Source organism: Hemitrygon akajei, unplaced genomic scaffold (assembly GCF_048418815.1).
Source record: "Hemitrygon akajei unplaced genomic scaffold, sHemAka1.3 Scf000129, whole genome shotgun sequence".
NCBI classification, from domain to species: Eukaryota; Metazoa; Chordata; class Chondrichthyes; order Myliobatiformes; family Dasyatidae; genus Hemitrygon; species Hemitrygon akajei.
Window position 1 is genome coordinate 1,376,848 of NW_027332015.1, and position 12,844 is coordinate 1,389,691.

Here is a 12,844-nt window from a genome sequence, read left to right on the forward strand (position 1 = left end):
ACTGAACCGATTGTACCCCAGCCTGAAACAGATGGGAGAATAAAGATGAAATAAACAGATTACACAACAGTGTCAGTGACAGGGGATCTGGGGTTAATGTTTCAACAACACTCATCAATAGACAAATATCACCAGAAAACCCGCGGATCCGCTGATATTTTATCACATTGAACATTAACACAAACACTCACCGGATCCACCCCAGACTCGGGTGGGTCAGTATGAGGCGGCGGAGAGCGGGGACAGATCGGTCTGTCAGCGAGTTAAATCTCAGGTGCAGATCCGTCAGTGATGGTTTTGTACTGAGAGCGGAGACGAGATCCTCGGCACCAGAATCTCTGAGACCGACACGGAACAGCCTGGAGATGAGAGAGAGTGAGGGTGAAGGACACAGAGAGACAGGAGACGGTACAAATCCCCAGTGTTTATCAGTAACACAATTACTGATCACATTAATGTTCAGTGTCAGACACCCAGTGACTAATCACAATCTCCCACAGTCTGGTACTTACACCAGTGTCTGTATTTTACACTCCGGGTTCCTCAGAGCCGCAGACACCAGTTTCACTCCTGAATCTCCCAGTTCATTATAACTCAGGTTCAGGTCCGTCAGTGATGGGATTGTACTGAGAGCGGAGACGAGATCCTCGGCACCAGAATCTGTGAGACCGACACCCCTCAGCCTGGAGATGAGAGAGAGTGAGGGTGAAGGTCACGGAGAGACAGGAGACGGTACAAATCCCCAGTGTTTATCAGTAACACAATTACTGATTTTTTTTTCTTCAGCACGACTGCGCAAGTCGGCCAGTGAGAACAGCGGGAAGTGTTTAAAAGGAGGACAGATTTACAGAGCGAGCGTCAGAGGAGCGGGAGACAGAGTAGGAAGGCTTTGGCTCAACGGTGCTTCGGCGATAAAGGGTCGAGGCGAGGTAGGTTATCTGTTTACAATACAGACAGAGAGTATGTGTGTGAGGCTGGTTTTCTGTGCTCGGTGTCAGATGTGGGAGATCCTGGAGACTCCCAGCCTCCTGGACGGCAACATCTGCACCCGGTGTGTCGAGCTGCAGCTCCTTAGGGACCGAGTTAGGGAACTGGAGATGCAGCTCGATGACCTTCGTCTGGTCAGGGAGAGTGAGGAGGTGATAGAGAGGAGTTACAGGCAGGTGGTCACACCGGGGACACGGGAGACTGAAGAAGTGGGTCACAGTCAGGAGAGGGACGGGCAATAAGCAGATACTAGAGAGTACCCCTGTGGCTGTACCCCTTGACAATAAATACTCCTGTTCGAGTACTGCCGGAGGGGGGGTGGCCTATGGGTTGGGGAGCATCAGTGTCAGTGCCTCTGGCACAGAGTCTGGCCCTGTGGCTCAGGAGGGCAGGGAAAGGAAGAGGAAGGCAGCAGAGATAGGGGACTATAGTCAGGGGGTCAGACAGATGATTCTGTGGTGGCAGGAAGGAAACTCGGATGGTAGTTTGCCTCATAGGTGCCAGGGTCTGGGATGTTTCTGATCACGTCCAAGATATCCTGCGGTGAGAGAGAGAACAGCCAGAGGTCGTGGTACATATTGGTACCAGTGACATAGGAAAAGGGAAGAGGTCCTGAAAGTAGACTACAGGGAGTTAGGAAGGAAGTTGAGAAGCAGGACCTCAGAGGTAGTAATCCCGGAATTACTGCCTGTGCCACGTGACAGTGAGAATAAGATTAGGATGAGGTGGAGGATAAACGCATTGACTGAGGGATTGGAGCAGGATGCAGGGATTCAGATTTCTGGATCATTGGGACCTCTTTTGGGGCAGGAGTGACCTGCACAAAAAGGATGGGTTGCACTTGAATCCCTGGAGGACCAATATCCTGGCAGGAATGTTTGCTAAGGCTAATGGGGAGAGTTTAAACAAGAATTGCTGGGGGGAGGGAACCAAATTGATGTGATGGAGGAGAGGGAGGTTGGCTCACAAATAGAGAGAATTTGGAGACAGTGTGAAAGGGAGGATACGCGGGTGATAGAGAAGGAGGCACTCAGTCCGATGGTTTGAGATGTGTCTATTTTAATGCAAGGAGTATGATGAATAAAACGGATGAGCTTAGAGCGTGGATCAGCTCTCGGAGATATGATGTGGTGGCCATTACAGAGACTAGGATGGTGCAGGGGCAGGAATAGCTACTTCAAGTGCCAGGATTTAATTGTTTCAGAAAGGACAGGGAGGGAGGCAAAAGAGGTGGGGACCTGGCACTGTTGATCAGAGATAGTGTCATGGCTACAGAAAAGGAGGACACTACGGCATCTCTGGGTGGAAGTTAGGAACAGGAAGGGGTCAATAACTCTACTGGGTGTTTTGTATAGACCACCCAACAGTAACAGGGATATCGAGGAGCAGATAGGGAGACAGATTCTGGAAAGGAGTTTTAATAACAGGGTTGTTGAGGTGTGAGATTTTAATTTCCCAAATATTGATTGGTATCTCCCTAGAGTGAGGGGTTTAGATGGAGCGGAGTTTGTTAGGTGTGTTCAGGAAGGTTTTCTGACACAATATGTAGATAAGCCTACAACAGGAGAGGTTGTACTTGATCTGCTATTGGGAAATGAACCTGGTCAGGTGTCAGGTCTCTCAGTGGGAGAGCATTTTGGAGATAGTGATCACAATTTTGTCTCTTTTACCACACCTTTAGAGAGGTATGGGTCAGTTAAGTTAGGGAAACCTTTAATTGGAGTAAGGGGAACTATGGGGCTATCAGGTTGGAACTTGTAAGCATGAATTGGAAACAGATGTTGTCAGAGAATAGTACCGAAGCAATGTAGAAAATGTTCAAGGGATATTTACATGGGGTTCTGAGAAGGTGCGTTCCAATGAGACAGGGAAAGGATGGTAGGGGACAAGATCTGTGATGTACAAAGGCTGTTGTAAATCTAGTCAAGAAGAAAAGAAGAGCTTACAAAAGGTTCAAAAACGAGGTAGTGATATGAATCTGGAAGATTATAAGGCTAGCAGGAAGGAGCTTAAGAATGAAATCAGGAGAGCTGGAAGGGGCCATGAGAAGGCCTTGGCGGACAGGATTAAGGAAAACCCTAAAGCATTCTGCAAGTATGTGAAGAGCAAGAGGATAAGACGTGACAGAATAGGACGAATCAAGTGTGGACAATGGAAAAGAGCGTATTGAACCGGAGGAAATAGCGGAGATATTTAATGAACCATTTGCTTCAGTATTCATGACGGAAAAGGATCTTGGCAATTGTAGGGATGACTTGCAGTGGACTGAAAAGCTTGAGAATGTAGATATTAAGAAATATGTGGTGGAGCTTTTGGAAAGCATCACGTTGGATAAGTCACCGCAACCGGAAAAGGTGTACACCAGGCGACTGTTGGAAGCGAGGGAAGAGATTGCTGAGCCTCTGGCGATGATCTTTGCATCATCAATGAGGACATGAGAGGTTCCGGAGGATTGGAGGGTTGCGAATCTTGTTCACTTATTCAAGAAAGGGAGTAGGGATAGCCCAGGAAATTATAGACCAGTGGGTCTTACTTCAGTGGTTGGTAAGTTGATGGAGAAGATCCTGAGAGGTAGGATTTATGAACATCTGGAGAGGCAAAATATGATTAGGAATAGTCAGCATGGCTTTGTCAAAGGCAGGTTGTGCCTTACGAGTCTGAATGATTTTGTTGAGGATGTGACTAAACACATTGATGAAGGAAGGAAGAAGATGCAGTGTATATTGATTTCAGCAAGGCATTTGATAAGGTACACCATGCAAGACTTATTGAGAATGTAAGGAGGCATGGGATCCAAGGGGACATTGCTTTGTGGATCCAGAACTGGCTTGCCCACAGAAGGCAAAGAGTGGTTGTAGACGGGTCATATTCTGCATGGAGGCCGGTGACCAGTTGCGTGCCTCAGAGATATGTTCTGGGACCCCAAGTCTTTGTGATTTTTATAAATGACCTGGATGAGGAAGTGGAGGGTAGGGTTAGTAAATATGATGATGACACAAAGCTTGGGGGTGTTGTGGATAGTGTGGAGGGCTGTCAGAGTTTACAATGGGACATTGATAGGATGCAAAACTGGGCTGAGAAGTGGCAGATGGAGTTCAACCCAAATAAGTGTGAAGTGGTTTACTTTGGTAGGTCAAATATGATGGCAGAATATAGTATTAATGGTAAGACTCTTAGCAGTGTGGAGGATCAGAGGGATCTTGGGGTCCGAGTACATAGGACACTCAAAGATGCTATGCTGTTTACTCTGTAGTTAAAAGGGCATACAGTGTATTGGCCTTCATCAGTCGTGGGATTGAGTTTAAGAATCGAGAGGTACTGTTTAACAGTTGAGAGATCATGAGGGGGGATAGATCGAGTTGACGTGGATAAACTTTTTCCATTGAGAGTAGGGGAGATTCAAACAAAAGGACATGATTTGAGAGTTAGGGGGCAAAAGTTTAAGGGTAACACGAGGGGGAATTTCTTTACTCAGAGAGTGGTAGCTGTGTGGAGCGAGCTTCCAGTAGAAGTGGTAGAGGCAGGTTCGATTTTGTCATTTAAAGTAAAATTGGATAGGTATATGGACAGGAAAGGAAAGGAGGATTATGGGCTGAGTGCGGGCCAGTGGGACTAGGAGAGAGTAAGCGTTCAGCACAGACTAGAAGGACCGAGATGGCCTGTTTCCGTGCTGTAATTGTTATATGGTTATATGTTGCAGCTATACAGGACCCTGGTCAGACCCTACTTGGAATACTGTGCTCAGTTCTGGTCGCCTCACTATAGGGAGGACGTGGAAACCATAGAAAGGGTGCAGAGGAGATTTACAAGGATGTTGCCTGGATTGTGGTGCATGCCTTATGAGAATAGGTTGAGTGAACTTGGCCTTTTCTCTTGGAGTGACGGAGGATGAGAGGTGATTTGGTAGAGATGTACATGATAATGAGAGGCATTGATCATGTAGATAGTCAGAGGCTTTTCCCCAGGGCTGAACTGGCTAACATGAGAGGGCATAGTTTTTAAGGTGCTTGGAAGTAGGTACAGAGGAGAGGTCGGGGTAAGTTTTTTTTACACAGAGAGTGGTGAGTGCGTGGAATGGGCTGCTGGCGGCGGTGGTGGAGGCGGAAATGATCGGATCTTTAAACTCCAGGAAGGCTACATGGAGCTTAGAAACATGGAGTGATATGGGTAAAACCGAGGTAATTCTAAAGTAAAAACATGTTCGGCACAGCGTTGTGGGCCGAAGGGCCTGTATTGTGCTGTATGTTTTCTATGTTTCTTTGTTTCTACTGATCACATTAATGTTCAGTGTCAGACACCCAGTGACTGTAAACACAATCTCCCACAGTCTGGTACTTACTCCAGTTTCTGTATTTTACACTCAGGGTTCCTCAGAGCCGTAGACACCAGTTTCACTCCTGAATCTCCCAGGTCATTCTGCCCAAGTCTAAACACAAACAGACAGATTGATGAACAAAGTGATTCAAACTGTGGGTTTGGGGGAATTTCTCTCACTTGGATATTTCAGGAAACATTAAACTCTTCAGTAAATCACTGATCGGAGTTCCCATCACTATCAATGTCCCTCACTGACCAGCTCCAGCGTATTCACCAAATGTCGGTAATTTAGTCTGTCGGTGTGACCCTGTAAACTCCACATATTCTCTCTCATTTCCAGATGGCTAAACAAAATGTTCCTGACAGAAATGCAGAAATGTCAATGGGACACAGTGAAATAGACCCAACCGAGCTAAAGGGATGGTGAATAGAGATCCCACAGGAAGAAAGGGAGTGGGGAAGATAAATCCCACAGGAGGAAGGAGCATGGGCAAGAGAGATCTGATAGGAAGAGGGGGGACGTGTAAGGGAGATCATACAGGAGGATGGTGGATGAGTAGGAGAGATACCTCAGGAAGTGGGGACATGGAACAGAGGAACCACAGGAGGAATAGGAGTGGGGAAGAGAGATCCCACTAGGAGAAGGGGGATGGGGAAGAGAGATCCCACCAGAGGAAGGGGGATGGGGAAGAGAGATCCCACTGGAGGAAGGGGGATGGGGAAGAGAGATCCCACCGGAGGAAGGGGGATGGGGAAGAGAGATCCCACCGGAGGAAGGGGGATGGGGAAGAGAGAGCCCACAGGAGGAAGGGGGATGGGGAAGAGAGATCCCACCGGAGGAAGGGGGATGGGGAAAAGAGATCCCACCGGAGGAAGGGGGATGGGGAAGAGAGATCCCACCGGAGGAAGGGGGATGGGGAAGAGAGATCCCACAGGAGGAAGGGGGAAGGGGAAGAGAGATCCCACAAGAGGAAGGAGGATGGGGAAGAGAGACCCCACAGGAGGAAGGGGGATGGAGAAGAGAGATCCCACAGGAGGAAGGGGGATGGGGGAGAGAGATCCCACAGGAGGGAGTTGGGGAAGGGATGTCCCACAGGAGGATGTGAGAAGGGGAAGAGAGAACTCGCAGGGTGAAGGGGGATGGGGTAGAGAGAACTCGCAGGGGGAAGGGGGATGGGGTAGAGAGATCCCACAGGAGGATGTGGAAGGGGAAGAGAGAACTTGCAGGGTGAAGGGGGATGGGAAGGGATACCACAGGAAGAAGGGGATGGGGAAGGGAGGTCACATGGGAGGAAGGGGAGAGAAGAGAGAGGGATTAAACAGGATGAAGGGGGAAGGGGTTGAGAGAACGGCCAGGAGGAGGGATGTGGAAGAGATGTCCCGCAGGAGGAGGGGGGTGTGAAAGAGAGATCCCACAGGATGAAGGGGGATGGGGATTAGGGAAACCACAGGAGGAAGGGGGATGGGGAAGAGAGATCCCATGGGAGGAAGGGGGAAGGAGAGAGAGGGATTAACCAGGATGAAGGGGGATGGGGTTGAGAGATCGGCCAGGAGGAGGAGGGATGTGGAAGACAGTTCCCACAGGAGGATGTGGGATTGGGAAGAGAAATCTCACATGACAATGGGGCATGCCAAAGAGAGATCCGACAGGAAGTGGCAGGTATTCGAAACAAGGCCCTGCAGGAGTAAGGGGATGGGGAAAAGAGATTCCACAGGAGGAAGGGGGATGGGGCAGAGAGATCCCACAGGAGGAAGGGGGATGGGGAAAAGAGATCCCAGAGGATGAAGGGGGATGAGGAAGGAAGATCCCACAGGTGGATGGGGGGTGGGGAAGAGAGATCCCACAGCAGGATGTTGATGGGGAGCAGAGAGTGCACAGGTGGAAGGGGATGGGGAATAGAGATCCCACAGAAGTAAGGGGATTGGGGAAGGTATATCCCTAGGAAGAAAGATGGTGGGGAGGAGATATCCCACAGTTGGAAGGAGAATGGGGACGAGAGATCTGACAGGAGGATGTGGGATGGGGAAGAGAGATACATGTGGAGGGACGTCAGATCCCACAGGAAGAGGGGGTATTATGATGACCCACAGGAGGAAGTGGGATGGGGAAGAGCAATCCCTCGGAAGGAAGTGGGGTGGTGACAATAGATCCCACAGAAGGAATGGGAATGGGGAATACAGATCCCATAGGATGATCAGGCATGGGGACGAGAGATGGGACAGGAGGAAGTGGGTGGGGAAGCGAGATCATACAGGAGGTTGGGGGATGAATAGGAGAGATCCCATAGGAGGAAGAGTGATGGGGAAAATAAATGCCACGGGAGGAAGGGGGATGGGGAAGAGAGATCCCATCCGATGTAGGGGATTGGGAAGAGAGATCCCACAGAACGAAGGGGGATGGGGAAGAGAGATCCCACAAGAGGATGGGGAATGGGGAAGAGAGATGTACAGGAGGAAGGGAAATGGCGAAGCAAGATCCCGTAAGAAGTGGAGGGATGGAAACAGAGCCCCCACGGGGGTCAGGTGGATGGGGAAGAGAGATCCCACTGTAGGAAATGGGATATTGAAGAGAGATCCCACAGGAAGAAAGGGGTGGGGAGTTTAAATCCCACAGAAGGAAGGGAGTTGGGGAAGACAGATCCAACAGATGGAAGTGGGGTGGGAACTGAGGCCCCAGAGGGTGAAAGGGGATGTGGAAGAGAGATCACACAGGAGCATGGGGGGTGGAGAAGAGAGATTCCACTGTAGGAATGGGGATGGGGAAGAGAGATTCATCAGGAGGAAGGGAGCTGGTGATGAGAGATCCCACAGGAGGAAGGTGTATAGGGAACAGAGATCCCACAGGAGGAAGGGGGATGGGGGTCGAGAGATCTCACAGCAGGAAGGGGGATGGGGAAGAGAGATCCCACAGGAGGAAGGGGGATGGGGACGAGAGATCCCACAGGAGGAAGGGGGATGGGGAAGAGAGATCCCACAGGAGGAAGGGGATATAGAGAGAGATTAAACAGGATGAAGCGTGAAGTGGTTGAGAGATTGGCTAGGAGGAGGAGGGATGTGGAAGAGAGTTCCCACAGGAGGATGTGGGATTGGGAAGAGAAATCTCACAGGAGGAAGGGGGTTGCGGAAGTAAAATTCCACAGGACAATGGGGCATGCCAAAGAGAGATCCGACAGGAAGAAGTCGATGGGGGAGAGAGATCCCACAGGAGGAAGGGGGATGGGGATGAGAGATCCCACAGCAGGACGGAATGGGGAAGGGAGATCCCACAGAAGGAAGGGGGATGGGGAAGAGAGATCCGACAGGAAGAAGTCGATGGGGGAGAGAGATCCCACAGGAGGAAGGTGTATGGAGAAGAGAGATCCCACGGCAGGAAGGGGGATGGGGATGAGAGATCCCACAGCAGGACGGAATGGGGAAGGGAGATCCCACAGAAGGAAGGGGGATGGGGAAGAGGGATCCCACAAGAGGAAGGAATGGGGAAGGGAGATCCCACAGATGGAAGGGGGATGGGAGTGAGAGATCCCACAGGAGGAAGGGGGATCGGGATGACAGATGCCACAGGAGGAAGGGGGATGGGGGAGAGAGAACCGACAGGAGGAATGGGGATGGGGGAGAGAGATCCCACAGAAGGAAGGGGGATGGGGATGAGAGATCCCACAGGAGGAAGGTGGATGCTGAGGAGAGATCCAACAGTTGGAAGGACGGGGGAGTGGGAACAGAGAGCCCAGAGGATGAAAGGGGGATGGGAAAGTGAGATCCCACAGGAGGATTGCTGCCCCTGCCACGGGCTAGTGAGGCTAGAAATGATGCAGCTAAATACTTGGCTGAGGGCATGGTGCATGAGGGAGGGGTTCATGTTTCTGGACAATTGGGCTTTCTTCCAGGGGAAGTGTGACATGTTCGAATTGGACAGTTTGCACCTGAACTGGAGGGGGACTAACATCCTTGCCGGTAGGTTAGCAAGTTCTGCTCCGGGGGTTTTAAACTAGTTTGCAGGGGGAGGGGAACCAGAGTGTTAGAGCACATAGTGAGCTGGAGGAGTATAAGGGTCATGCGAGGACTGCTTGTATAGACAGATATCAATGGTTTGTACGTGATAGAAATGTTCTCAGGTGCATCTATTTCCATGCAAGGAGTATTGTAGGTAAGGCAGATGAGTTTAGGGCGTGGATTGGCACGATAATGATATCAACATTATTGCTATTATTGAGACTTGGTTGGAGGAGGGGCAGGACTGGCAGCTTCATGTTCCGGGTTTCCGTTGTTTCAGAGGTGATAGGGCGGAGGGATGAAAGGGGGAGAAGTGGCATTACCAGTCAGGGAGAATATCACAGCTGTGCGTGGACGGGACAGCCCAGAGGGCTCGTCTACAGAGGCCATATGGGTGGAGCTGAGGAACGGGAATGGTGCGACCACACGAATAGGGTTGTATTATAGACCGCCCAATAGGCAGAGAGAATTGGAGGAGCAAATCTGTAGAGAGTTAGCAGACCAATGTAAGAAACAGAAAGTTGTAATCGTAGGGGATTTTAACTTTCCACATATTGACGGGGACGCCCACTCTGAGAAAGGGTTAGATGGCGTGGAGTTTGTCAAATGTGTTCAGGAAAGTTTTCTAAATCAATATATTGAGGTACCAACGAGAGAGGGTGCAGTACCTGATCCCCTATTAGGGAACCAGACAGGTCAGGTGACAGAAGTATACGTAAGCAAACATTTTGGGTCCAGTGACCATAATGTCATTAGTTTCAAGATAATTATGGATAAGGATAGGACTGATCCACCAGTTAAGGTTCTGAATTGGAGAAGGGCCAATTTTGTGGAAATGAGAGAGGATATGGGAAGAGTGGATTGGGTTAAGTTGTTTTCTGGCAAGGATGTGTTTAGTAAGTGGAACGCCTTCAAGGGTGAAATTTTGAGAGTGCAGAGTTTGCATGTTCCTGCCAGGATTAAAGGCAAAGTTAACAGGCATAGGGAACCTTGGTTTACAAGTGATATTGGTGATCTGGTTAAGTAGGTGTTTAGCAGGTATAGGCCACAAGGAACAAATGAGATACTTGAAGAGTATAGAAAATGTAAGCGAATACTAAAGAAGGAAATCAGGAAGGCAAAAAGAAGACATGAGGTTTCTTTGGCAGATAATGTGAAGGTAAACCCAAAGGGTTTCTACAAGTATATTGAGAGTAAAAGGATAGTAAAGGACAAAATTGTTCCCCTAGAAGATCAGAGAGGTCGTCTATGTGTGGAGCCTCACGAGATGGGGGAGATCTTAAAAAGTTTTTTGCGTCAGTGTTTACTCAGGAAACTGGCATAGCGGATATGGAATTAAGGCAAACAAACAGTAGTGTTATGGAACATATAGAGATTAAAGAGGACGAGTTGCTTGCTGCCTTACAGTGAATAAAGGTAGATAAATCCCTGGGCCTGACATGATATTTTCTCTGACCTCGAGAGAGACTAGTGTAGAAATTGCAGGGGCCCTGGCAGAAATATTTAAAATGTCCTCAGCCACTGGTGCGGTGCTGGAGGATTGGAGGGTAGCTCATGTAGTTCCGTTGTTTGAAAAAGGCTCCAAAAGTACACCAGGTAATTACAGGCCAGTGAGCCTGACATCAGTAGTAGGTAAATTATCGGAAGGTTTTCTGAGAGATCGGATATACAAGGATTTGGACAACCAAGGGCTGATTAAAGATAGTCAACATGGCTTTGTGTGTGGTAGATCATGTTTAATGAATCTTGTAGTGTTTTTCGAGGAGGTTACCAAGAATGCATATGAAGGAAAGGCTGTGGATGTTTTCTGCATGAACTTTAGTAAGGCCTTTGACAAGGTCCCACGTAAGAGGTTAGTTCAGAAAGTTCAGACACTAGGTATCCATGGAGAGGTTGTAAACTGGATTCGAATTGGCTGTGTGGGAGAAGACAGAGAGTGGTAGTGGATGATTGCTTCTCAGACTGGAGACCTGTGACTAGTGGTATGCCTCAGGGATCTGTGCTGGGACCATTGTTGTTTGTTGTTTATATCAATGATGTCGATGATAATTTGATAAATTGGATCAGCAGGTTTGTGGATGACACTAAGATGGATGCGTTGTGGACAGCGAGGAAGGCTTTCAAAGCTTGCAGAGGGATCTGGACCAACTGGAAAAATGGGCCAGAAAATGGCAGATGGAATTTAATGCAGACAAGTGTGAGGTGTTCCATTTTGGAATGACAGATCAAGGTACGACATACACAATAATGGTAGGGCACTGAAGAGTGCGGAGGAACAGAGGGATCTGGGGGTTCAGATACATAAGCCCCTGAAAGTGGCGTCACAGGTGGACAGGGTTGTAAAAAAGGCTTTTGGCAGCCTGGCATTCATAAATCAAAGTACTGAGTATAGGAGTTGGAATATTATGGTGAGGTTGTATAAGGCATTGGTGAGGCCAAATTTGGAGTATTGTGTGCAGCTCTGATCACCGAACTGTAGGAAGGATATCAGTAAGTTTGAAAAAGTGCAGAGAAGACTTACTAGGATGTTGCTGGGTGTGCAGGAGTTGAGTTACAAGGAAAGATTGAACAGGTTAGGACTTTATTCCTTGGAGCATAGAAGAATGAGGGGAGATTTGATAGAGGTTTACAAAATTATGAGGGTATAGACAGGGTAAATGCGAATAGGCATAGATTAGGAGAGATACAAATGAGAAGACATGGCTTCAGTGTGAAAGGGGAAAGGTTTAGGGGGAGCATTAGGAGGAACTTCTTCACTCAGAGGGTGGTGAGAGTGTGGAACGAGCTGCCATCTGATTTGGAAAATATGGACTCACTCTTAAGCTTTAAGAATAAATTGGATAGATACATGGATGGGAGAGGACTGGAGGGTTATGGACTGGGTGCAGGTCAATGGGACTAGCGGAATAAGGTTTTGGTACAGACTAGAAGGACTGAATGGCTTGTTTTCTGTGCTGTAGTGGTCTATGATTTTATGATTCTATGGGGAGGAGAGTTCCCACAGGCGAAATGGGGATGGGAAAGAGAGATCACAAAGGAGGAAGGGGATGGGGAAGTGAGATCCCACAGGAGGAAGAGGGATGGGGAAGAGAGAACCCAAAGGAGGAAGGGATCACACAGGAGGAAGGGGATGGGGAAGAGAGACCCCACAGGAGTAAGGGGGATGGGGAAGAGAGATCTCACAGGAGGGAGATGGGGAAGGGATGTCCCACAGGAGGATGTGGGAAGGGGAAGAGAGATCCCACAGGAGGAAGGGGGTTGGCGAAGAGAGATCCCACAGGAAGAAGGGGATGGTGAAGGGAGGTCCCATGGGAGGAAGGGGAGAGAAGAGAGAGGGATTAAACAGGATGAAGGGGGAAGGGGTTGAGAGATCGGCCAGGAGGAGGGATGTGGAAGAGATGTCCCGCAGGAGGAGGGGGGTGTGAAAGAGAGATCCCACAGGATGAAGGGGGATGGGGATTAGGGAAACCACAGGAGGAAGGGGGATGGGGAAGAGAGATCCCACAGGAGGAAGGGGGATGTGGAAGAGAGATCCCACAGGAGGAAGGGG

At 49.1% G+C, this 12,844-nt stretch overlaps 1 protein-coding gene across 1 annotated transcript in view; it reads right to left on the reverse strand.

Moving 5' to 3' along the window:
- Nucleotides 1–187: 187 nt before the first annotated feature.
- Nucleotides 188–12,844, reverse strand: part of LOC140723714 (NACHT, LRR and PYD domains-containing protein 12-like) — a 39,345-nt gene continuing 26,688 nt past the window's right edge. Inside the window, exons 7-9 of the mRNA XM_073038269.1 lie at nt 5,327–5,413; nt 513–683; nt 188–359 (exon numbers count right to left, since the gene is read on the reverse strand). Coding sequence (XP_072894370.1) covers nt 188–359; nt 513–683; nt 5,327–5,413 — 430 coding nt within the window. The remainder of the gene's footprint in view (nt 360–512; nt 684–5,326; nt 5,414–12,844) is intronic.